The following is a 27,671-nucleotide window of genomic DNA, read 5'->3' as shown; positions in this document are numbered from 1 at the left end:
GGGTATCAAGGTTAATTGATTATGGAAAAGGTTTAAGATGGTATATAAGTGTTAAGCATTTATCGAATGCTAGTGTTTTAGTTAATTCTCATCTACTGTTTAGCATATTTCTACTGGGCTTTGGCTCACCCTACTTGGGACACCATTTTCCAGATACAGGTGACATGCCGCCTCCAAGATCTTAGCTTGGGAGGTTTAGGGGTTGAAGGCCTCATTTTGTTATTCTGTTTTGATGTTAAATGTAAATTCAAGCCTAGGGCTTTATATGTAAAAGAGTTAGAATTCTTCTTTTGTTGTGATCAAGCAATGACTTGGAAAGATGTAAGCCCCTGGGGCACATATTTTGTTGTTTAAAGTTAGAATTACATGCTATAGTTTCAAGATAAACATTTATGAAAATGTAATGCATGTAATATCTTTTGTAATACTAACTCAAATGAATGAGAATATAACTTTTCTATCATGTTTTATGGATCTTATGAATAGTTGGGTTATGTATTTTTTTTTTTTTGAGGGCGTTACACTTTGTTTAAGGAATTGTGTTATGATATCCACTACTTATTTGAGTACATGCAAGAACTACATGAATTGATTTTGAAAGAGTTTGGGTTAGTACAAATTTTGCAAGAAATGCTGAAAATCTTTTCATTTTCTCTTTGTTTTTGTTTTGGAAAATATCTAGGCATTGCAGCTGGGACAAGAGCCATATTCTCCATATGGATCCAGCAGTCAAAGATGTCACATGTGTTTACGATCTGATCCACTGCATAAAGTGATGAAACGATTGGCAAATCTAGGTTATTTTCATTCTCTCTTCTTTATGCTATGTGAAATGTGCTAATTTTGTGAGCAACTAAAATCTAGAGTATACGAATGTATGATAAAAGCTGTTGGGTTTTTGATAAAATTAAAAATATGATTAGGAGTTACTTATGCCCACCCCATCTATCAATAAATGAGATTCTTATGTGTTCCTTTTGGGAAAATTGATGTGTTTGACAGTAATTAATTTGAAGGGTAGTGTGAATAATCAACCTGGTATTGGGGTTGGAATTCTGTTCTACTTGGATTTTGAGAAGCCAGTTGGTTTCATTGAGTGTGTTAAGTGTTTACGGTTTTCTGTGTGAGTTGAATTTCTTTTTTGGTTAATTGGGAAACATATTCTGTGAATTGTCCTTGGACTAGGGGATTGCTGTTATGTTTGTTAAATTGACCTAGAAAAACTTTGGCTATGTTTGGTTTAGGGGTGGAATCATAATTCCACCCTCCTATTTCAGTGCTGTGTTTGGATATAATTTTCAAAAATTGATTCCATACCTACGTTTGAAAGTTCTTTTCAGAACATGTTTGGCAAGTAGAGTTTTTGAATTTTAAATTTTGAAATTTCGTTTGCCCAGCCGTCTGCCCGGACAGCTTTTAAATTTTTGAGTCTACCGGGTCATCTACTCGGATGTTCGGCCGGTTGATCGGAACAGTGCTTTCTTTTTTTTGCAATCAAAAGTAATTTTAAAGCACTAGATAAATATTTTTTTAACAAAAAATAATGTATACTTTTTAATATTTTAAATAAAAAAAATATTTTCGGAATTTTTTGAATTTTTTAAATAAAAATACAATAATTATTTTTTAAAATTGAATTTTAAAAGGAGTTTGGTTATGAGTTTTTAATAGAATTTTTAATAGAGTTTTGAGTTGTGTATTTCTTTACGAGTTATAAGTTTTTGAATTAAGTTTTGAAAACTCTTTTCAAAACTTATAACCAAACAACTTCTTATTTCAAAACTCATTTCAAAAATTCAAAAATCAATTCAAAACTCTTTTCTAAACTCATAATTAAACAAATTTTCTCTTTTTAAATCATGATTCAACAACTCACAAACTCAAAATATAACTCCATTCTCAAATCATGATTCTAAAACTAAATCAAACGCTACCTTTATTTGTAGTTCAACTGTTGTAGCCATGGATGACTCCAAATGATAAGTGCAATATAAAATATCTATTACATGGTTTTCTTGTGTAGGTCTTTCTAGATTTAGCAACATACTCCGAGTTATGCCACTTTTTTTGGTAGTTAGCTAAAAAACTAGCTTATTGATTAAAATAAACCCACAGAAAAGCCAATGCTAAAAAAACTAGTTTGATTGGCACACTGCTAGCTTTTTGGCTTTTTTGATAATTTTTTAACATAAGTATATTAGGTAACCTTTGCTAGCATTTTGGATTTTTTTTAATACAAAATGACCAATTTGATCAGGATATTGAATTCCAATGATGGAATAAGGAAGATAGGATAAGGCCAAAATAGGAAAACATCAAAATTGGCTGGGCTAACTTGTTCATTGGGCTTTTGGGCAAGAAATAAGCCAATTAGTGGCTAAAGTCGGCTTTGTTTATCAAAATGAGTGTTTTTTAGCTAATAACTTGGCATTTAAGATCATCCCAAAAGGAAATATTTCCTATATCTCAATCAAGTATTCATTACATTTTTCATTATTTCTTCACAAGGGTTGGACGGCTTATTGTTGTGGAGGCTGGCAACAAGCGTGTAGAAGGAATTATAACAATCGGCGACATCTTCAGATTCTTGCTCGGTTATTGGACAAATTGACAGCTTTAGGGGCTAGTAATGGTGGCTTTGCACCCAAATTGTGTTTTCCTATAACTATCACTGATGTACCTTTGTGGAAAGCTTTCTCACCCTCAATGATTTGTTTCCATTTTTTTTCCTCTTTCCCAAATATACCATTGGATTAGCCTCCTGCATATTTGCCTGGTCTTTTACCATATTAGGCGAAAGATAGAGAGGCCTGTAAATTGCAAGGATTGGGCTTTGTCCCATACTCTATTCATCTCCCAAATTGTTGTCTCGACTAAATTGTGCGCTGTTTCTATAGCTGCCATTTTTGTGAACAACATGGAACTAAGTACTAGTTGACATTTCTATGCTGTTATTGGTAGAAAAGAGTGGAATAAAATTAAACCAGAGATGGATATTAGATGGTTAGAATTGTTCTTATGCTTATTTCATGGACCTATGATTGGTGTTGCAGCCGTTAATCTTCATGCTGTGAATTTTTTCTCTTTTTGTCGATGTTTTTTTTTTTTTTTTAAGGCATATGACCTACATTTCCTTTTTGAAAAATGTGTGTTCTATTTAGTCCCATAACCTTTTGTTTATATCCAAAAATCCTGTGCATGTTTTTCTTTTCTCTTGCTCTGTGCTTTCGTTTTTCTGTCTCTTTCTCTTCTTGATTTTTGGCGAACGACGACCATATCTATCTTCTCTTTCTCTTTTTGATATATAGTCACCGACGACCAGCGATCACCATTGATTGAGATTCACCGACAACCACCGACAACTGACTCATTGCTTTATCCTCACCAATAGTGAAAGAGATGAGTTTCAAGCAAAAAAGATGAGTAGATCTATTTAAATCAGATGTAGATCTACTTAGATTTACATTAGATGTGAGTAGATTTACATCAGATTTGGTTAGATTTGAACCAAAAATAGTTGTCGGAGTACAATCCTCTCTATATTTGTTTCTCTTCTTAGATTACATAGTTCTTTTTTCTTGTTTTAAAGGAGAAAATTTTTAGATTCTGAACAAGTTATTTTTGAGTTTTAGTTATAAGCGGTGAAAATTGTAAAATTTTACAGTTTCAATTTTTTTGGTGCTAAAATAAATTATGGTTTAAACCTGTAAAATTTTACATTTTTGTAACATGCTTTAGAATTCAGTTTGATTAATAAGAATAAATGCTTAATAGAATCATACTTTGAAACTGTAATATTTTAATGTATTTTACAGTTGCAAAACTTATTTTTTAGTTTGATTAATATTGGAGATTATTTTCTTAAACCCTACATTTGTTTTTTTCCATTATTGTTGTTTTTTGTTGTTATGTTTTTTTCCTCTCATTTCAGTTTATCAATATTTAGTACATTTTACTATATTTTTTCACTCTAATTTCTCTATGTATTATTTATTTTTTCAACAATATTTTGGACATTCTGTGAGTCTTCGATGATGTTCTTGACGTTCAATGAATGTTCTCGACATTCCAGCGACTTCCAGTAATGTTCGGAACACTTTGGTGATATGTGATAAAAGTGGTATCAGAGCAACGGTTAGACATATTAAAGAGATAAATATTTACCTGTGACGTTAGTCCTTTTTTGAATATTTACCTATGACATTAGTCCTTTTTTTTTAAAATCTCATGTTTATTCTAGTGATGTAGGAATGTTTGAGATTAACCTTGATAAGACATTTTGGGAGGAGCTTTGGGCCATTAATTTGGAGAATATTTTAGCAGAGCACCTCGCCCTCGCCTCACCTGAAGGATGGGGAGACTCGGAGGATATAATTAGGAGACTACATCCAGGTCTTGCCCAATAGATGGGTCGGCCGATAAATATATAGATTGATCCTACTGATGTACCATACTTACTGTGCAGGCAAAGCTGTGCCTATACGCACGGACGATTTCTCGGACCCACCTATGTCCTCTGCCTTGCCCCAGGCTATGACCGCCCGTACTACACCATTGGTCCTTTGCCCCAAGATTTTGTGGCAAGAAGGGGAAATGTGTACCCCGAGGACTACATTTTTACCACTGTCCCTAACCCTTTGGAAATTATTAATATTCAAAATGTTGATTTTAGTAATGATCTATCATACATTGAGCAACCGGGATGGATAGTCGATCGAGCATTTTGGGGCTACATATAGTCCGTTCCTGTATACACCGTCCAAGCAGCGTAGATGTGTTTTGGTGTGGTACAGTTAGGATGGGAATTCGAGTTTTTTATACAATACTACTTCTCGTGGTTGTTTGACCTGTTTGACCCACCACTCTAGATTTAGTAGAAGAAAACCTTTTTTTGTACACTAACCATGATTTGTTCTAATCCTTTTTTTTTTATTTTTTTATTTTACCACAGGGATGAGACACTAACATATTTTGACTTTAGAACAAACATGTAATATTAATTGTAAAAATAATAAAGTTGGTATTTTATATATATTGCGCTATATATATGTATATGTTGCGTTATGGATGTAATGTCCCGTTTATTACTTCGTAGAATGGCAAATAATGGTAATGGAAGTGAGTCATCAGTCAGTGGCATTGAATCGATGGAAAGAATCATGGAAAAAGCGGTTACTAGCTTTTTGCAAGCCTTGTAGACCAACATCAACAATGGGATGCCGGAACGGCGAGAAGAGCCGATTACCATAAAAAAATTCCAGGATCTGAAACCCACCACATTTACTGGCGGTCCAGACCCAATGGTAGCAGATGCTTGGGTTAAAGACATGAAAAAGATTTTTCGGGCCCTACCCTGCACCAAAAGACAGAAGGTGACTTTCGCTACTTTCACTTTTAAAGATAATGCGCAGGAATGGTGGCTTCTCACTCTGGAGATAGAAGAAATTGTGACTTGGGCAAGATTCTTGGAAGTATTTTACACAAAATACGTCCTAGATTCATTGCGGGAACAAATGGCGTCAGAATTCATACATCTACAGCAAGAAACTATGAAGGTGGCCGAACACAAGAGCAAGTTCACACAATTCGCTTGGTTTGGGACATATGTCATCCCTACCGAAGCTCGAAAAGGTAGAAAGTTCAAAGCAGGATTGGATGTTGAAATCAAAGATAGGCTTGAGGTTTTGAAATTGCCAACCTATGCGGAAATGGTAGACCGGGCATACATTGCAGAAAAGGGGATTAAAGCCTTGCGTTTTGGAGAACTAAGCCAAAAGAAGCGATTTTGGGAAAGAGACAACAGAAGATCCGGTGTTGCGTCTCCCAAAAGGGTGAATATGAGCACAACCAACTCAGGTAATCAAGGTTCTACTAACCCCAGAAGTGGCACCATTCGAACTTGTCCTACTTGTGGAATGGCTCATTGCGGACAATGTCATCAAGACACGGGAGCATGCTTTAAATGCGGTCAAGTTGGCCACTTGCTGAGGGACTGTCCAAAGCTAACCAATCCTACAGCCAGCCCCTTTGGCCCAATCAGAAAACCCGCAGGACCAGGAGGAGAGATGAAGGACCAAAAACACCAAGGAAAGGCTTTTGCCTTAGTACCTGGAAAACCAGAAGTTACCGAAAACGTTGTGTCAGGTATACTTTCTATCTATGGTCATTTAGCTCATGTCCTTATTGACTCTGGGTCAACTCATTCTTTTGTTGCACCACATTTTGCTGCCAAGCTGACATTAACACCTGAACCCTTAGAATATATTTTTTCTATGTCTTTTCCTTATGGTAATTCCGCCCTTAGTACTTATGTCTACAAATCTTGTGCTATATCCCTAAAAAGCAAAATCTTATACGTAGACTCAATTCCCCTCCGCATTGGGAACTTTGATATGATCTTAGGGATGGATTAGCTGGCTGCCAACCACGCTTCTATTAATTGTAACGCCAAAAAGGTCTTCTTCAGGTTACCAAGCTAACCCGAGCTTCTCCTTGATAGGACTGGAGTTTCCAACCCTCCTTGTATTATATCCTCCATGACAACCAAACGACTTCTAAGAAAAGGTTGTTGTAGTTATATTTGTTATGTGATCGATACACAAAAAGAGGTCCCCACCGTTGATGCAATCCCCGTAATTCGAGAATTTCCGGATGTCTTTCTTGAAGATCTACCTGGTACCAAGGTTGACTGGAAAATCGAATTCACCATTGCAACTCAACCTGGTACCCAACTAGTATCAAAATCTCATTACCACATGTCAATGATAGAATTGAAATAGCTGAAGACTTAACTCCAGGAACTACTGGACAAAGGCTTCATTCGACTTAGTACCTCATCTTAGGGAGCTCCAGTACTATTCATAAAGAAAAAGGATGACATAATGAGATTCTACATTGATTACTGGGAGTTAAACAAAATCACCATCAAGAATCTGTACTGTCTGCCATGAATCGATGACTTATTAGATCAACTTCAAGGTGCTCAGGTATTCTCCAAAATCGACTTGCATTCTAGCTATTATCAACTAAAAGTCAAAATGGAAAGTATCGAAAAGACTGCCTTTAGAACCCGTTACGAGCACTACAAGTTTCTCATCATGCCATTTGGCGTCACAAATGCACCAGCGGCCTTCATGGACCTTATGAACTGAGTGTTCAAACCCTATCTTGATGAGTTCATCATCGTCTTCATTGACGACATTCTCATATACTCCACGTCACCGGAAGACCATGAGCAGCACTTGCAAACGGTTCTACAAACACTTCGTGATCACAAACTTTATGCCAAGCTGGAGAAATGCAAATTCTGGATCACTAGTGTACACTTCCTCAGTCACGTCATTAACAAAGATGGCATCTCGGTTGATCCCTAAAAATTGCAGCAATCGTAGATTGGCTGCGACCTACTAATGTGTTAGAAATTCGAAGTTTCTTGGGTCTAGCTGGCTATTATCGACGTTTCATGCAAGATTTCTCGAAGATAACATCACCCTTGACCCAACTAACTCAGAAGATCACACCCTTTGAATGGGTTGGCAAACAGGAGTGTTGCTTCCAGTAGTTAAAAAGTAGACCGATGTCAGCTCTTATACTAGCACTCCCTACAAGAGCAGATGGGTTCGTAATTTATAGTGATGCCTTATACAATGGTTTGGGTTGCGTTCTTATGAAAAATGGAAAAGTCATTTCTTATGCCTCGCAACAACTAAAGACTCATGAGAAGAACTACCCAACTCATGATCTCGAATTGGTTATGGCGATCTTTGCCCTCACGATCTGGCATCATTATCTCTACAGTGCATCCTGTGAAATTTACATTGATCACAAGAGTCTTAAATATCTGTTCACACAGAAGGAACTGAATATGAGGTAACGACGGTGGCTAGAATTTATGAAGGACTATGAGTTAAAGATCAATCACCATCCAGGCAAAGCTAATGTGGTGGCAGACGCACTGAGCGGAAAGACGACCAGACGTTTGGCATATACTCTCGTTTCTCACAAGATCAATGGACTACTCGCCAACATAACTGTGAAACCTACATTGATTGAAGAAATTAAAGCGCGCCAATGTGAAGATAAAATGAGTACGCCTGATCCTGATTTCACTATAAGCAATGGGATACTGAAATTTTGAAATCGAATTTGCGTACCCAACATTCTGAAACTCAAGAAGAAAATATTGGTGGAAGCTCATAGCTTGAAATTTGCAGTCCACCCTGGTAACACAAAGATATAACAGGATCTGAAAGAACACTACTGGTGGACAGGAATGAAAAGAGACATAGCAAGCCATGTCTCCAAATGTCTGCATTGTTAGCGTGCTAAAGCAGAACATAAGAGACCTGTAGAAATGCTGCAACCACTCCCTATTCCTGAATGGAAATGGGAGCACATTACTATGGACTTCGTGGTCGGGCTACCACAGTCATTTTCAAAGAATGATGTAATATGGGTTATAGTAGACCGATTGATGAAGTTGGCGCATTTTTTGCCAATCAAAATCATGTACTCCCTTAATAAGTTTGCCACTTTATACATCAAGAAAATTATTCGTTTACATGGCACCTCAATTTCAATCGTGTCTGACCGAGACCCCCGCTTCATGTCTCACTTCTGGAACAAATTGTAGGAGGCTTTAGGGACTACTTTGAAGTTTAGCACTGCTTATTACCTGCAAACTGATGGGCAATCCGAAAGAACAATCCAGACGTTGGAAGACATGTTACGTGTATGCGTGTTGGACCTCAAAGGTAACTAGGATGAGCACCTACCTTTAGTGGAATTCGCCTATAACAACAGCTACCAAACAAACATTGGAATGGCACCGTACGAAGCTCTGTATGGAAGGAGGTGTCTATCACCTCTGTGTTGGGCGGAAGTCGGAGACAGGAAACTATTAGGCCCCGAGATTGTGCAAATAACAAGTGATAAAATTCAACTCATCTAGCAGCGAATTTGCACTTCCCAAAGCTACCAAAAAAGTTATGTAGATACACGGAGACGGGACTTGGAATTCCAAGTAGAGGATCATGTGTTCCTCAAGATTTCACCAACAAGAGGAGTTATTCAATTTGAAAAACGAATAAAGTTAAACCCACAATACATCGGGCCATTCAAGATCCTAGAAAAGATTGGTCTTGTAGCATATCGCCTTGCATTACCACCTGAACTGTCCAATGTCCACAATGTGTTCCATGTTTTGATGCTCCGACGGTACCTCCGAGATCCAAAACATGTCATCAACTATGAGAACTTGGAAGTTCAAGAGGACCTCTCTTATGAAGAGCAACTAGTGTAGATTCTCGATCATCGTGATCAAGTTCTCCGAAACAAGACCATACCGCTGGTAAAAGTTTTATGGAGAAATCATCGAATCGAAGAAGCGACGTGGGAAACTGAAAGTCAAATGTGAACCAAATACCCGCACCTCTTCGAAAATCAAGGTATGTGAAGTTTGAGGACAAACTTCTGTTTATCAGGAAAGAAATGTGACACCCTAAATATTTAATTAATACCACAAGCAATCATGATAATATTAATACTAGTGGGAGTGATAGTAAAATAAAATAATTTAATTTATTATACAATTAACTAGGGTCAATGTAAGATGAAGACAAAATAATAACAATAATAATAAGAACAATAATAATGGAAATAATAAAATAACTAAGCCATACGTGCTATGTAAATTAATTTGCTATTGTGATTATCAATTATATGATGAAGAGAATTATTTGGGGGCTAAATTAATCACTAATTAGTGTGAGAAGATTGGAATGTATAGATTTTGTTAAACAAATCAAGTAATAATAAATTACGAAGATTTGTTTTTAATTGAGAGGATTTGCAAATGTTACTAAGAAGATAAAAGTGGAGCCATATGTACGTCTAGGTCTGGGGAGGGAGGTGAGTCATCACTTAGGGTCATTAGTAAAGGGAGAGTCATCACCCAGCCATGTGTATATAAATAGGATGGGGGGTTGCGAAGTTGGTGCCAGCGGAAAAACAAAGAAAAAAAAAAGAAAAAGGCATCAACAGAAAAAAGAGCGAGGGAAGGGTCGAAAAACCAAAGGACATAGAAAGGAAATAGTAAGACTCAATATTAAGGTGAGTTATATTATACCTTGAGTTACCATAATATATTTTGCATATGTTTTGAGTTACCATAATATATTTTATGCAACTCATGTTTTATAACTTATAGTTATAATTTAATTACGTTAATTATTTTCTAAACTCCATTTACATAAATTGAAACCCATGAATATGTTTATTTAAATTTTAGAAATTATTTGATAATGATTTTGTAAACAATTATGTTTTGTAAGTACCACCACGGGAGTCCCATGCCTTGGGGAACTTAAATAACTATTGGCCTCTGTTTGGCCACTTTGTGGTCCTCTGTTGTCATGGATTCATTGACCTTTGTTCTGACTGTCACTCCTGTGACTTCCGTTCTATTCTGTTTTGTGCTGTGGTTATGATTATTTATTTACATAATTTTCGTATTTCAGCTTCTGCCACTTTGAATAATTTGTTTATTCAAATTAAGTTATGTAAATGTTTTAACTTAGCTAACTATCCATGATTATTTTGTGCTCCCTATACTCTTAGTATAATATTTCTCACTCTGCTGTGTGCTTATAGCTGTTACCCTTTCAGGTGATGAGATGTAAGGGAGACTCGTAACCTCGTGTAGTGGAACCCGCATAAGAATTTGATAATGATCCGTTATTTCATTCTTTTATTTTCTTTCTTTTGTTTTTTTACTGAGGACCGGTCACTGAATAATAAAATAATAAAAGCCAATAGATGTACTTTCTTTTATCAGCTTAATAAATTTTCTGTTTAATTATTTCTTACTTCCATTTTACCTCCGCCTACGCCATTTAACTTGTTACGATTAAAATTATTTAGTAAGTTGCGATTTCAGCTATAAGCCCTAGGATTGGGTTGTGACAGCTGCGTCGGCGGCAATGGTGTTGCTGTTTGAGCCACTCACCTTGGTAATAAACAAACAGCTACCCATCTTCTAGTTTTTGTTAAATATGAAAAATTCAGAACTATGGAGAGATCAAACCCACCCAATAATCAAATAGATAACACTAATCATATATAGAGAGAGATATGTCTCTGTGTGTATATATATATATATATATATTGGGAGAGAGAGAAAGATAGATGTAATGGGTGGTTAAGAAGGAAAGTTTAGAGCAGATGGGAGGAAGAAAAGAAGAAGGGGGATGGTCAAAAGAGACTACTATTAAAAAAGAAGAAGACCATGATGAAGAAGATGAAGAGAGAGAAAGAGGAGAGAGAGATAGAGGAACCACAATTGGTGGTGTCGTTAGCAGTCATGGAGTGGATATGCCTTGGGTGGGAGGGGCTATATGCAGAAGATGGTGCCTCATATTGGACGTGTGGATGTAATGCCATTGGGGGTGGTTAGGTAGCACAATTTAAGAGAGAGAAAGTTATGATAGTAAATGACGTTCATAAGAAAATTGAAAAAAAAGAAGAAGAACATTTTAGCCTTTTCATTAATTCCGTTACATTTCATCACTTTTGCACATCACTTCAAATCACATGAAATTTATAACTACATTTATAAAAGTGAAGAAGATAATTTGCAAACATGCGAACCATGTATGTAAAATGTAATTATCCCTATTTTAAAAGAACTACACAAAATTGTAATTACCCCCATTGTTTCTGAGCTCGCCCTGTGAAATGCTTGGTGAAAACTTGAGAGGGGTCGTGAAAGAAGTGGGTTTTTGGGCAAAAAGTTTCAACACTGTGAAGAAATCCTCTGCAGAACTGGTAATTCTCTCATCCTTTGGCTAAAAAATTTCATCAATGTCTACTTTAATCTACAAATCTCTACACCATTTGAGGTCTGCTACTAGAGCTTCTTCACCAATCCAGCACCGCAATCTCTATTTTCTTCAAAACCATCCCTTTTTATCATCATCACTCGAAACCACTCCAAATCAACACTCATTCGCAGTGAATTACTTCATAAACTCCTGTGAGTTTCCTCTAGAAAATGCTATCTTAGCATCGAACTATGTCAAATTTGAAACTCCAAACAAACCTGACTCTGTCCTCGTATTTTTGGAGAACCATGGCTTCACCAAAACCCAGATCTCAAATCTCGTCAGGAAGTATCCTCCAGTAATCTTATGTGATCCGGAGAAAACCCTTTTGCCCAAATTCTAGTTTTTCAAATCTAAATGTATTTCGAGCACTAATGTTGTCAAAATACTATCTTCAGAGCCAAGTATTCTCAAAAGAAGCTTGGAAAACAAAATCATCCCATCTTTCAATTTTTTTTAAAAATTGATGGGTTCCCCAGTGGAAATTATTAGACGCTGTGCCAGGGTTCTCTTCTTTGATCTTCAAGTTTCTGTGGTACCCAATATTGAAATTCTGAGAGAAGTAGGTGTGCCAAATGCGAAGATTGCGTCCTTTTTAAGTATGAACCTAGAAGATTCATGACGAATAGTGATAGGTTTAGAAAGATTGTGAATGAGGTAAAGAAAAACAGTTTTAATCCTGTGAGCTTGAAGTTTGTCATAGCATTTCAAGCGGTTAGCTCAATGAGTAAATCGACGTGGGAGAAGAAGGTTGAAGTTTATAAGAAGTGGGGTTGCTCCGAGGATGAGATTCTTGTGGCTTTTGAGAAGTATCCGTGGTGTATGATGGCATCTGAGCATAAGATCATAAGAGTGATGGAATTTTTTGTCAATAAAATGGGTTGGGATTCTTCGTTTCTTGCAAGAAGGCCGATACTTATTGGTCATAGCTTAGAAAAGAGGATTGTTCCGAGGTGTGCAGTGTATCAAGTATTGTTATCGAAAGGTTTGATTAAGAATATCAATTTTAACTTGACAAATATGTTGAAGAAACCTGAAACGTGGTTCCTAAAGAAGGTTGTCAACTGTCATGAGGAAGAAGCTCCTAAGCTATTGAAATTGTACAAGGAAAAGTTGGCTCTTGCAAAGTAAATAGCATAGGGGCACGTGGATGAGAGTGGATAAGGATGTTTCTTTTGATACCAACTCAACAAACAATTGCCCTATTGTTTTGCTTCTCATGGTTTAATTCTGGTTATTGAATTATCTCATTTTGTCATCTGTAAGCAAGTTTGAGTTCAATGTTTTCACTATGACAAATGGGATTTGAAGGTTCACATTGCTGCATTGAATCTTTGTCATTCTGTAATGGCTGAGGCTTAAAGCCATGTACCTATATATGAAGATTAGCCAACTCCTTAATGTTGCATTCATCGTTTTAAGTAACTGTTGCACATTAATAGTGATAATGTAGATTGTTGTGTCTTGTAAATTGTTGATGTTATGCCTATGAGATGTTAACACAGTGTCGGTAAGATAAGCCATTGTCTAACTTTTTTGTAGGCTAATTGTGTAAGCCTCATTTGAAGGTAAGGTTGTCATATTTTCTTCAAAGATGCATCTTACATTTTCTTATGTTCACTCTTCTAGTGCAAGTTTTCCGAATTTTGTATACTATTTACTGTATACAGTAAGTGTAGAGGCTAGATAGGAATTAATATGGTTCTCAACATATGGAAGTGCAGAGAAGCCTTTGGAATGTGTTGAAGGCTTATGGACTAGATGAGTGATCGGTATTAGAACCTTATAACAACATCAATAAAGGAAAGCAAGACAAATCCAGGAATCGTGCTCTAAGCATCAAAGCAATGCATATAATTCCAATCAGGTTGGCACCAAAAGCAAAACCCTATCATCTACAGCACTATCAGGTCAAACAACTCTCTAGTGACAGTAGAGTCCTGAAACTTAAGCTCATTTCCACACTGACCACATCACCATACATGGAATAGCTTTCCATAACTTCCCAAATGGTTTTTTGAATTTTAAACCTTCCCACCACTGCAACAGAACTTCAATAGAGTCTGGAAGAACCCACTGCATGCCCTACCATGATAACAAATCCGACCAAATTCTCCAAACAAAGGGGCAATGGAGCAATAAGTGAAGCATTGTTCCATCATGAGTCACAAAACACAGGTTGTGCTGATGCTAGGATCAAGAACACCAATATTATGAAGAAAAACTGAGGTTGTGTTAGGTTTATGTTTCAAATCAATTTTCCACCCTTATATTTTAATGTTATGTTTGGTTTAAGTTTTTAAAAATTGATTCCAGGACATATTTGAATACATACATGTTTGGCAAAGTAGCGTTTTTGAATTTTAAATTTGCAGATTGGGTCTACCTGGTCGTTCGGCTGGTTGACCAGAACAGTTCTTTTTTATTTTTTATTTTTTTTGCAACTTGTTATTTGAAAGCACAAAAATTTATATTTGTTTTTTGATATTTTTTAAATATAGAAATTATTTTTTTTAGATCGTTTTTACACAAAACAATTAAAAAAAATTTCCAACCAAATATACAATCAAAAGTAATTTTAAAGCACTAACTGAATATTTTTTTAACAAAAAATAATATATATTTTAAAATATTTTAGATAAAGAATATTTTTAGAATTTTAAAAATTTTTAAATAAAAAATTATTTTTTTCAATTAAATTTTAAAAAGAGTTTGGTTATGTGCTTTGAATCAAATTTTCAATAGAATTTTGAATTGTGTGTTTGCCTATGAGTTATAAATTTTTGGATTAAATTTTGAAATCTTTTTTCAAAACTCATAACTAAATAATTTTTTTCATTTCTAAACTCAATTTAAAATTCAATTCAAAACTCTTAACCAAATAAATTTTCTGTTTTCAAATTATAATTTAATAATTCACAAACTTAAAATATAATTGCAACTAGGTTGGCACCACAATCTCCATTTCCTTCAAAACTATTCCTTTTCATCATCATCACTCGAAACCACTCCAAATCAACACTCATTGGCAGTGAATTACTTCATAAACTCGTGTGGGTTTCCTCTAGAAAAGGCTATCTCAGCATCAAGCTATGTCAAATTTGAAACTCCAAACAAACCTGACTCTGACCTCGCATTTTTGGAGAACCACGGCTTCACCAAAACCCAGAATTCAAATCTCGTCAGGAAGTATCCTCCAGTAATCTTATGTGATCCGGAGAAAACCCTTTTGTCCAAATTCCAATTTTTCAAATCTAACGTATTTCGAGCACTGATGTTGTCCAAATACTATCTTCAGAGCCAAGTATTCTCAAAAGAAGCTTGGAAAACAAAAACATCCCATCTTTCAATTTTTTAGAAAAATTGATGGGCTCGCAAGAGGAAATTATTAAACGCTTTGCCAGGGTTCTCGTCTTTGATCTTCAAGTTTATGTAGTACCCAATATTGAAATTCTGAGAGAAGCAGGTGTGCCAAATGCGAATATTGTGTGGCTTCGAATTTTTGCGCTATTTGCAGCAAATATCCAAAGACGGTATAGCACCTATTGTTTGATTATGACTAGACCAAAGCTGTCTGGTTTGGAAGTAAAAAGTCTTAAAATCGACCAAGGTTCAATCTCTATGTAGCTAGTTGAGCTGTTTACAGGAAAACAGGAAGGCAATCTTTTACTAGCAAGGTGGCCATGATTGAATTATCTTCAGCAATACCGGTGGACACTGGTGCAACTACTTGAAAAGCTACCCAAGCATGGGATGGGATGGGATGGGATGGGATGAGTTTCACGGCCAATCACATCTCAACGAACCACCAGCCGCCACCCCTGTTTATGTCACAATAAGGTGGTTCTAATCATAAATAGAAGCCTCCATTGCTGTGAAATGCTTGGTGACAACATGAGAGGGTTTTTAGGGTTCATGAAAGAAGTGGGTTTGAGGGCAAAAAGTTCCAACGCTGTGAAGAAAACCTCTGCTGAACAGGTAATTCCCTCATCCTTGGCTAAAAAATGTCATCAATGTCGAGTTTCATCTACAAATCTTTACACCATTTGAGTTCTGCTATTAGAGTTTCTTCACCAACCCAGCACCACAATCTCTATTTCCTTCAAAACCACCCATTTTCGTCCTCGTCCTCGTCATTGTCGTCGTCACTCAAAACCACTCCAAGTCGTCATTGTCGCCGTCGTCACTCAAAACCACTCCAAATCAACACTCATTCGCAATGAATTACTTCATAAACTCATGTGGGTTTCCTCTAGAAAAGGCTCTCTCAGCATCAAAAAATGTCAATTTTGAAACCCCATACAAACCTGACTCTGTCCTGGCATTCTTCGAGAACCACGGCTTCACCAAAACCCCAATCTCAAAACTCGTCATGAAGCTCCCTTCGATCCTTTTATTTGATCCAAAGGAAACCCTTTTGCCAAAACTCGAGTTTTTTAAATCCGAAGGCGTTTCAAGCACTGATGTTGCCAAAATAGTATCTTAATCGCGTACTATTCTCAAAAGAAGCTTGGAAAACCAAATCATCCCATCTTTCAATACTTTTAAAAATTTGATGGGTTCCCAGGAGGAAATGATTTATTCTATTAAACGCTTTGCAAGAGTTCTCTTCTTTGATTGTGAGCTTTTTTAATAACAGGACATTATAGTTCCTCGCATGGTTTACCGTCGTCCTCTTATTTGTGGATCTGTCAAGTATGATAAAACACTTAACCATCCTGAGATTTTAAGGACGACTTGAATTGCGGTTAAGCAGTACAACCGGCAGCAAGTTTTTCCGGTTGTATTGCTTAATCGCAATTCGAGCGATCCTTAAAATCTCAAGTTGGTCTAAGGGTTTATTAGGGAACGACGGTAAACCATGTCCTGTTATTAAAGAAGCTCACAATCAATTAATCAATCACATACAATACATACAATACAATAATAACAAACAATAATATTGGGAAAGTGAGTGTGAGTGTGAGTGTGAGTGTGTGTGGGTTAGAGTCTAGAGATAGAGAGACCTCAAACAGAGAACAAGAGTCACAAAAGCCAAAAGTTGAGTCATAAATTTTGCCATAGTCAGTACATGGCAAAGAGGAATACAGGTGGGGTTTGAAATCGCTGCTGGCAAACCAAAATCCAAGCTTTGGATTGACGTAACTAAGATTTGAAGAAAAAAAAAAAGTGCTAAACTAGATTAACCCAAACAAGGCCTTAAAAATATAGAAAGAGAACCAAGACGCAAAGAGAGGCTCATATCACACTGCTATGAGCATAGTTGTCAAATCGGGATTCGTATCGTGAATCGAAATGATCTCGTACCTAATCGCGAATCGAATCGAATCGAATCGTGAATCGTAAAGATTCGGTCACTTTTTCTAAATCACTTAAAAATATATATATATCTACATATTTAGATGTTAAATGTATCTTATGAATATAAAATATTTAGACTTAAATCAACAAAAATGTTATTTTGAATGATAATCACGTAATTTAATAGGTAAGAAGTTAACAAAGGTTCCTATGCAAAATCACCATCTTACTTTCTTTCTTTTTTTTAGATTTTTTTATCAACCATTCTTAATAAAGGTAATAACTAAATAGAAACTAATAATTTCTAAAGTAACAATAGTTAACAACGATATTGATATTTGGACAATAAGCATATATACTTTTCTAAGTAAAAGTGAGCAAATAATAAGAAAGAATTATTTAGGATATTTTATTTTAAAACCTAAAACATTTAACAGGTATAACTGACCTCACACATGTAGTATTCAATTTAATAAAATAGTAATAGATAATTCATAGTGTAACTCTAATCTTAAACATCTTTAGAAGATATATTACAATTTTTTGAAGGGGACAAAAATGAGAAGAAAGGTTAAAAATATGTTGGGTCTGACTGAATCTGATTGGATCCTATAAAAAACTCCATGATCACTAAAATAAGAACAAATCATATATATATGTTGGTTATTTTGGTATTAAATACTATTAGAAGTTGTATTATGTCATTTTCACTAAAAAGATGGAAAAAATGAGTCGAAAATATGTCCAACACAATAATTTCAAAAATTACATGAATCGTAAAAAGTGAATTGAATCGTGAATCGATTGTGAATCGTGCGATTCACTAGAGATTCACTTCCAAAATAGATTCACTCATAGATTCGTATCGATTTTACAAAAATTGCGTATCGAGTCGTGAATCGAATCGTGAATCGTAAGATTCTGATAACAAAGGCTATGAGGCTTAAGACTCTACAAATACTGAATTGAAAGAGTTACATATACATAGGAAAATGCTCAATTGAAAGAGTTACATATTTTTAGGAATAAACTTTTATCCATTTTTATCACATATTTTTTCCTTCTATTATTTTATTTAATTATTTATCCTCTCTAGTTCCTTCACGAAACTCTCTTTTTTTAAAAAAATTTTTTTTATTAACAATGTCAATGGCAGCTTTTCTTTATCTTCGATTACTTGTCCATGTGACAAAGATATAAAATATACATTTAATGAATATAATTAGAAAGTTATAGTTAGATCACATAGGTAAAAAGTTCATAATTTTAATATTAAAATATATTGTGCATTGCATTATGAATTGACATATCTCCACTTATTTTAACATTGAAAATATAGTAGACATCACGAAGGTATGCTATGCACTAAACCTCCACTAGTGTAACAATGAGCTCTATCTAGAGTTAGTAATATGCTCTACATTGAATTATGACTGCTAAAAGAAAATATAGTTAAAATATCATTGCTTAGAACAAACTGGCTCAACTTCGAAAATAAATGATTTATATTTTATTCTTCATCCATTTTTATCATCACATGTTTTTGCCTCCTATCCTTTTATTTCATTATTTATCCTCTCTAGTTCTTTTGTGGAACTCTCTTCTTATTTTTTAATTTTATTTACTATGGCAGATTTTACTTATCCATGTGACAGACGTAAAACATATATTTAATGAATGTGAATAGAATGCTCTAGTTAGATCACTTGGGTAAAAAGTAAATAATTTTAACATTAAAATATGATGTGCATTGCATTATGCATAGACACTTCTTATGTTTGTTGTGGTTATTGGATATGATCGATAAATGTTGGGCATCTTTTCCTGTAGAATACAGTGCTTGAGTTTGTGAGATTGCTGAAGGCATATAAACAACGTACGGTCGGTACATTGTTTTGGCTTACTTTGGAGGCAACTGACGTTGGTGTGAAGAAAGGATATTTTGTAAAAATTTTAAGAAATGCTAGTGAGAATTGCAGATTGGAGTTAGAATCATTTCAACTTGTTCCTAACAAGATTGAAACATAATTGGCAAGCCAAGTAACCATTTTACAACTCTGTAAAGTCTCACTTTGATTGAAGTCTTATACATATTTAGAAAGATTGCACAACAATTATTTCTTAATTGTTATATGCCATATCTACATGTGTGTTACTTTACTTGCGATTGACTTTTGTTATAGTTATACATTATTATATTTGTGAATGGAAACTGAACTAGAGATGTCATTCATTCCTAACATTTGGCAGCTTGTTTAACAAATTATAGCTTTTCTTCCTTTGATTATTTATTTATTTGTTGATGACTGGGTGTTCGGATCAACTTACGCGCACCTCGATTGATCTCAAGACCCACGCAAATCGCCCTCTTCAAGTGGATCGGGCAAATCTTAGGCATGGCCCCAAGGAATTAAAAGCACCTAGTTTTAGTTGAACTTGAGACCTGGAGGAAGTACACCCCCACGCCCCAAGTTGGACCCACTAGGCCAATCCCTTGGGGTTTCTTCTTTTGATTTATTGGTAGCTTTGTATAAAATGACTGTTGCTCATCCCATCTCCACAAATGGGACACTTTTTGTTGTTGTATATCTATATAAGTTTTTGTTTGTTTGTTTGTTTTTTTTTTTATTTTTCAATAATTAATTAGAGGATTGTGTTATCACACAGGGTTGGCCCTTTTAGCCAAAATTTTTCTTTCTAATATTATCATTTTTTATGGATTTATTACATTTGTATGAAAGTTCTCTTGTCATATCTTTTTTCTTGGGCTATTTTTTTATCTTGCATTTATCAACACAAGTGCTTATTAGTTTTGTCTTTGTATTACGTAGTGTTACAAATACTATTGTTTTTTTTTTTTACATATTATTTATGTTACTCATTCTTGTGCAACACCAAGCAACTCTAAAGCTATGGACAAGAATCATTTCTCTATTCAAACACTTCAATTGGCTACACAAGTCATGGTACATTTGGTCTTCCCTCGAATGAAATATACACCGCGACTACACCGCGACTGATACTTGCCCCTACAAGACATTGACACAAATAATTTGTCCTTGAGCAACAAGTTGTTATTTGAGTACATCATCCATCTATTCAAATGTTCATCTCCCAAAAATTGAGTGTAAACCAAAAGCGTTTCCTCATGCTGTTATTGGGCGTCAATAACCCTACTCACCAAGGTGGGTTGTGATACCTAGTTAAACAATATGACTTGCCCATTGGCCTAGCCAATTACCCAAAATATTTCAATCTTGAATGGCGAAACTCGCTAAGTACCCCCATGTGTCTTTTGGCTCAATATATCGGCTATGACATTGGTTTTTCTTCGGCGATATTGCAAGTGAAAATCATAATCCTCCAAGCACACCATCCATCGTCGTTGCCTCAAATTTAAATCTTTATGCTACAAGATTTACTTTAAGCCCTTGTGGCCAAAAAAGACTTTAAAATTTTTGCCCTAGATATTGGTCAACAACTAGGGTTGCAAATCAGCCAAGCCAAGCCTAGCCGAGCCTTGTTGGGCTCGAGCTCGAGCTCGGCTCGTTTGTTTATTAAGCTCGATTATTGAGCTCGGTTCAAAGCTTAATAATGAATTTTTTTTACTATTATTTATATTATTTAAATAAAAAAATTGTTATGTTATTTAACATGTAAATAATATATTTATGCTATTATTTATTTATTTATTTTTGTTATTGAATATATAAATAATATATTTATTTTATAATTTAAATAAAAATAAACGAGCCTAAAAGTCTGGCTCAGACTCGTTTACTTACTTAACGAATTGAATTAAGCCAAGCCTTTAATGAGTTGAGCCAAGCAAAGCTTGCAAACAGTTCAGTTCATTTGTAGCCTTATCTACAACTCTTCAAAGAAAAACTATTGTCGCTAACTCCAAGTCATGGATGAAGGGGTAATTTTTCTCGTGGTTCTTCAATTTTCTAGAATGATATGCCACAATTTTCCCCAATTACACCAATACATATCCAAGGCCTTCCTTTGAAATTCATAACAAATGGTATAATTGACTCCTCGCACTAGTATCAACATGCCCAAAACTGATATTGTAGTCAACCTCTTTTTATCTCTTGGAAAACCACCTCACAAGTGTCATTACAAGTGACTCAGCCTTCCTTGCTGGTCAATCTAGTCATTAAATGAGAAAAATCCTACAAAAAATGGTAGTAATAATTGGGTAAAATTAAGCCAATTTGTGCCTCAAAGACACTATTTGGTCGCTGCCAACACATCACTACCCTGATATTTTTGGGTTCTATTGACACACTATCTCACGATACTACATGCCCCAAGAACTTCGCTTTTGACAACCATAGGTCGCATTTCTCGTACTTGGCATAAAGATGATACACCCTCAAAAGCTTTAAGAAAATCCTCCAATGATCTTCGTGCTCTTCCTCGATAGGTGAGTAGACAAGAATGTCATTAACAAACTCCACTACAAATCTATCCAAGTAAGCTCGAAAGATCTGAATTCATTAAGCCCATAAATGTTGCGGGGGCTTTGGTCAAACGAAAGACATCACTGCAAAGTCATAGCGTCCATATTGGGTGGGAAATGCAATCTTAATGATGTCTTCCTAGTTGACTCTCAATTGATAAGTATCCCAGTCTCAAGTCTATCTTTGAGAAACATGTCGAACCTTTTAACTAGTCAAACAAGTCATTGATTCTCAACATTAAATGCTTGTTCTTTGTAGAGGGTCAGAAATTAAGTCGCAAATTAAGTATAGACCTAAGTACTGGGGTCGCCCCAAAGAGGTGACCAAGAATGAAAAAAGGAACATGGGATAAAGCCCAAGGGAAGTAGGCCAATAATGGGGCAAACCAGGTCTAACAAGCCAAGGGTCCAAATGGACAGCACGAAGGAAAATGACCAAGTCAAGTTGCAGAGGGAACACATGCAACGGTCAAGTTGTAGAGGCAATACATTCAGTAGGAGAGTTGCTAAGGCACTTTGCCTCAACGCCGCCATTTCTAGTATCTTCGGTTCCGCTGTTATCCGAAGCTGCTGAGGGAAAGAAGTAGCCGACGCAACTAAGTTATAGAGGCAACACTTGCGACGGCCAAGTTACAGAGGTATTTTGTCCCAGCGTCGCCATTTCAAGTAATGTCGCCATTCCAAATAATGTCAGTACCACAACCATCTAGAGTTGTTAAGGGAAGGAGAAAACCGAAGCAACTAAGTTGCAGAGATAGTACTTGTAGCGCCCAAGTTGCGAAGGCATTTTATTGGCGCTGCCATCTCTAATATTGTCGGTCCTGCCGTTTGAACTCGCCGCGGGAAATGGTTACCTCAGCAACTACGACCGCAATAACTAGAGGCTACTGATTGGCGCTTATAGTAGGGCCCAAGGCATTACTAGCCTAGGGCTGATAGCGGGCCCCCTCTCCAAAGTTCATTTAACTTGGTGCTGATAGCAGGCCCCAAGACTTACTGGTTGGTGTTGATAGCAGGCCTATAAATACTAGTTTACCGCGACGATCCCGCGAAGATGGGAGCATGATAGCAGGTTTGGCTATGGCCTTCACACTGGGAAGCTGGGGAGTTTGTGGTTATGTGGCTAAAAGTGGAGGCTTCGCTGAGGTGAACACAAACATAGTCGATAGCAGGCTAATGAAGCCCTAAGAATGCATGTACTGGTCAAATAGAATTGAGAAGGCAAGTGCAGCGGCAAGGTTCACCGCTACAAGTGCATTTGCTTAGGTTTAGGCTAAGAAGGCAAGTGCAGAGGCAAACACTCCCGTTGTAACTGCACTTGCTGAGGCTCAAGAGGGAGTTGCAGCGTCAAACACTCCCGTCGCAACTACATGTACTGAGGCTCAAAAAGGTAGTTGCGAAGGCAAACAGATGGTACACAATACATGCAAGAGGACATGTGGCACCTTCAGCCTGGTGGCTCAAGGAAGAATATTCTATGTGATCCTCTAGGACATATGTCCTCTCTCTATTTGGCCATTTGGTGTCCTCTTGGTACCAAGGAAAAGTCTATAAATAAGACCCATTTCCCAAGGTTCAAGAAGAGAAATTTTGAGAATTTGGGGAGATGCTGCCCATTTTGGTACTGCCATACATTTCTTCGTGAGTCATTTGCTTCACCCTCACCCAGCTACACACTCTCTAACTCCCAGATAGTTGCTGTTACTCATTCTCCAGCCACTTCGACCATTATTGGACCATTAACATAGTTTTGTCTCTCTAATCACCTTCCTAACCTCGAACCCCCTACATTTCTGGTGACTCTGCTGGGAGGCTGCTTTGTTGATGGTTCATACCCGCAGTGACTTACAAATTTCACTAGAAAAAAAATGGCAAAGGATGATGTTCAGCAATCCCCACGACAGCAAGGCTCTTCCAATGGCGGAGCAGTACATATGGAGGACCGTGACCACAATGTTGTGATTGAGGTGGTTTAGTCACTCCAGGATACGCAGAGGGAGATCCTGGTAGCTTTGCAAACTCTCACTGAGGTTATTATGGCCATGGCTTCTAGATCAGCTCCAGTACAAGCACCTCCGCTTGTAGCAGTACCAAACAAGTGCGTAATCTGTTCCCTGGGAATCAGGCTCCAATCCAAGTGCCTCTGGTGGTACCCCAGGCGAACGTTACAGCTATTGGTTCAGCTACCCAGGAGCATATTAGACCATTCTAGCCCACTCACTTCGTTACTTTAGCCGTTGTACAAGCTATGCTTGAGTAAGAGCATAGCAAGAAGCAACTACCATCTCTCCCCGACCTAGATGTGAAGCCCCTCATACTCTCAGGAGATATTGACCATGCCATACCCAACTAGGTATAGAGTGCCCAAGTTTATTAAGTTTGATGGGAAACAAGGCAATGCAGGAGAACACGTGGTGAGGTTCATTGAAACTCTTGGTGTCCATGGCAGTGACCACTCTCTGCGCCTTCGAGAGTTCTCCAAATCACTTACTGAAAAGGCTTACAACTGGTATGTGAACTTGGCTCCCAACTCGATCAAGAGTTGGGAGGAGATGGTGAACAAGTTCCACACGAAGTTCTTCTAAGTCCAAGAGAAAGTTACAACCCTCGCACTTGGGTGAGATGTCCAAAAAGAAGGCGAAGATATACTGGACTATGTTAAGCGGTTCCAAGATAAGGTTATTGACTGTCATGAACCAGCGGATGAGGCTCACTTAGTCAGCATATATGTGAAGGGTGCCATACGCGACTGTAAAATTTTCTTGGTGAACCATAATTTGCCTACATTTTCAACCTTGATTGAAGTAGCTAGAAACCTCAGTACCACTAGTCTTTTGTATAGATCTCTTGACAGCAACCACTACTCCTGCAGTAGCAGAGTTACTGTTGTAAACTCTATAGGAGGGAGCCACTTGCAAGGGGAGGCGTCGTCCTCTCGGAAGAGAAAGAGTTATAAGGACATAAATCCATATCCTTGTAGCCTTGAGAATGTTAAGGCCTTGGTTAAAGAATAGGTAGCTGATGGTGAACTTACTTTGCCTCTGGTTGATGTCCCTCCAACCAAGAAGGACAAAGAAAGCCCAGATTATTGTGTCTATCACAAAACCACCAGGCACCCTACTAGGGACTGTTGGACTTTGAAAAGTATCTTCAAGAAGAAAGTTGACGCAAATGAGCTGAAGTTCAAAGATGCCGATAATCGCGATGTAAGGAAGGACCCTTATCCTAATCACAAAAAGAATGGGAAGAATGTACAAATGATCGGGTACTTGGGCTTGTGCCCGATCAAGTGCACATGGTGTCCTACTATCATGAGTTAGAAGAAATCGCTAGCGGCCAGCTCCTTGAAACAGTACCTGCAGAGGCAAAATTCGCAGATGATACTTATGCTCAGGCCTAGCAAAACTCTGTTAAGTTTCGCACATTCTTTGACCAGCTGGGGCTGAGCTAAGCCGTAAGGTTGGAAGCAACAAAGACCCTCATTAACATCTCCGAAGTGCACCACGATGAAGTTGCTAAGGCTAAGGAGTATGTTCCTTGGCGCATCCAAAAAGATTATGGGGCCATTACTTTTTCAGAAGCAGATAGAGCATACCCATTCCCTTATAACCGTTCTCTTTTTGTCACAACTTACATCAATGATGTAGAGTTCAAGCGTGCTTTCCTTGATGGTGGGGCGTCCATAAACATCATCACTATTGACACATTTGCAAAGACTGGTATCCCAGAGTCCAAGATGGTTCGCAAACCCATCACTATAACGGGATTTGGTGGTGAGAAGAAGGTTACTAGGGGCCATATTGTAGTGGACTTAGTAGTTAGTGAGATCTGCTCTGCCACTAAGTTCCATGTGATTAAAGCGGATACAAATTACCACATGATACTTGGCAGAGCTTGGATACACAGATATGGAGGTATTCCATTGAGTTATCACCAATGCGTAAAGGCAAAGTTGGAAAAGTGCATAGTAACCATAAATGCGTCTGAAAGGCCATTTGGAGTGGAGGAGGCACACTATTCGGATGCAGTTTTCTTTACTGAGTTGTCAACGAATGAAACTCCAAGGACTAGTAAAATTGCAGGGGTAAAATTGTTGAAGTGGGAAGACATTCGAGATGCAATGGCTGCTCCAGATAGTAGTGGGCAGAAGAGGAGCAGCAAGTCCATAAGTCCTCCGCCCAAGATTGTTAAGATGTGCGAGGGCGGTAAGACAACTTACTACCTATGACAGTCTTGGGGGCCAGGCTTTATCCCTTGGGAGGATGGCGCGAGACGAATAAATGTGAAGGTGATGGGTCCCAAGAAAGGTTGGTAGAGACGCTTGAGCCCACCCCTGAATGCATGCAAGATAGACCCAAACCGCAGCAGGAGGTACTTGCTGAGATCAACCTTAGTGACTTACCAGGACAAAGCAAGCCTATGTTTATCAGTGATACAATGGCTCCAGTAGCTAAGGCAGAATTGATAACACTACTAAAGCAATACAGTGACGTCTTTACTTAGACATATGATGAGATGCCTGGTCTTGACCCATCGTTGTCACTCATCATCTGGACACTCTTCCCAACTCTAAACCAATCAAGCAACATGCTCGAAAGTATCACCCTGATCTTGAAGCAAAGATTAAGGCAGACGTAGAAACGTTACAGAGGGCCAAGTTCATTGGGCCTGTACAATACCCAACTTGGCTAGCAAATATTGTGCCTGTACAGAAGAAGAACGGCCAGATCAGGATCTGCGTAGACTTTCGTGACCTGAATAAGGCTTGCCCGAAAGATGAGTTTCCATTACCCCATGTTGACACACTTGTTGATTCTATTGTAGGCCATCAGATGTTCTGCTTCATGGATGGGTTTAGTAGTTATAACCAGATCAAAATGACACTAGAAGATGCAGAAAAGACAGCTTTCAAAACGCCCTTGGGAAATTTTTTCTATACGGTGATGCCCTTCAGTTTGAAAAACGCGAGGGCAACCTACCAACAGGCTATGACTGCAGTGTTCCATGACATGTTACATCAGGAAGTAGAAGTATATGTGGATGATCTGGTGGTCAAGTCTACTAAGGCAAACCGACACCTCTACGACTTGGAAAAGGTTTTTTAGCATTGCTGCAAATTCTGCCTAAAGATGAACCCTCTCGAGTGTGCCTTCGAAGTTACTGCCAGCAAGTTCCTTGGCTTTCTTGTACACCAGCGGGGGATTGAAGTAGATGGGGATAAGATCAAGTCAATCATGGAGATGCCACCACCACACTCTCAAAAGGCCTTGAAGAAATTCCTAGGCAAAGTGTCATACCTCAGGAGGTTCATTCCAGCCCTTGCTGAGATAACCTTTTCCTTTGGGACACTGCTGAAGGGAATCACAAGTTTGAATGGTTGCAAAAACACCAACAGACATTTGAAATGGTGAAGAAAGCACTTACCTCTCCACTTACAATGATTGCCCTACAACCCGAAAAGCCTCTGCTATTGTATCTGACCGCTACACCTCGGTCTATTAGAGCTCTACTTGTCTAAGACATAGATGGCATTGAGAAGCCAATCTATTACATCAGTCGCAAAGACAATGGTATCGAGTCGCTAAATACCCCAATTGAGAGGCATTGTCTAGCCTTAATCTTTATAGCGCAGAAGTTGCGCCATTATTTTTTGGCACATTAGGTCCAGGTTATGACCTGGAGTGATCCAGTCTGCTACTTGCTGAGCAAGTTGCTCTGACTGGAAGAATGGCAAGATGGCTCTTGGTTCTAGCAGAATATGACATCACTTGTGTTATTTCGAAGGCAATTAAGATCCAAGCACTTGTAGACTTACTAGCCCAATTCCCATCTGGTGAACATGAACATGTAGAGGTACCCCTACCAGGTGAGATCTATGTCTCAGTAGTTGCAATTGAGTCTTATTGGGACTTAAAATTTGATGGAGCTTCCGGAGCTGGAAAAAGTGGAGTTGGCATAACACTAACCAGTCAAACAGGAGAGAAGTTTCATCTATCATGTTAGCTTGTCTTTGAATGTTCAAA

General features: G+C 37.4%; 2 protein-coding genes across 2 annotated transcripts; both read left to right on the top strand.

The window, feature by feature from the left end:
- The first annotated feature begins 5,216 nt into the window (after positions 1-5,216).
- Positions 5,217-6,413, top strand: LOC145799272 (uncharacterized). The gene has a single exon (XM_082888819.1). It carries the CDS (start codon positions 5,217-5,219, stop codon positions 6,411-6,413), a length of 1,197 nt encoding a protein of 398 aa, XP_082744945.1.
- A 6,084-nt stretch (positions 6,414-12,497) lies between these two features.
- LOC145799271 (uncharacterized) lies at positions 12,498-13,010 on the top strand. The gene has a single exon (XM_082888818.1). The coding sequence runs from the start codon at positions 12,498-12,500 to the stop codon at positions 13,008-13,010; it is 513 nt and encodes a 170-aa protein (XP_082744944.1).
- The last annotated feature ends 14,661 nt before the right edge of the window (positions 13,011-27,671 follow it).

Source organism: Camellia sinensis, chromosome 9 (genome assembly GCF_055761805.1).
Source record: "Camellia sinensis isolate YWXY chromosome 9, ASM5576180v1, whole genome shotgun sequence".
Classification (NCBI taxonomy): domain Eukaryota; kingdom Viridiplantae; phylum Streptophyta; class Magnoliopsida; order Ericales; family Theaceae; genus Camellia; species Camellia sinensis.
Note: the sequence above shows the minus strand (reverse complement) of the source record. Positions and strands in the feature narration are given on the sequence as shown.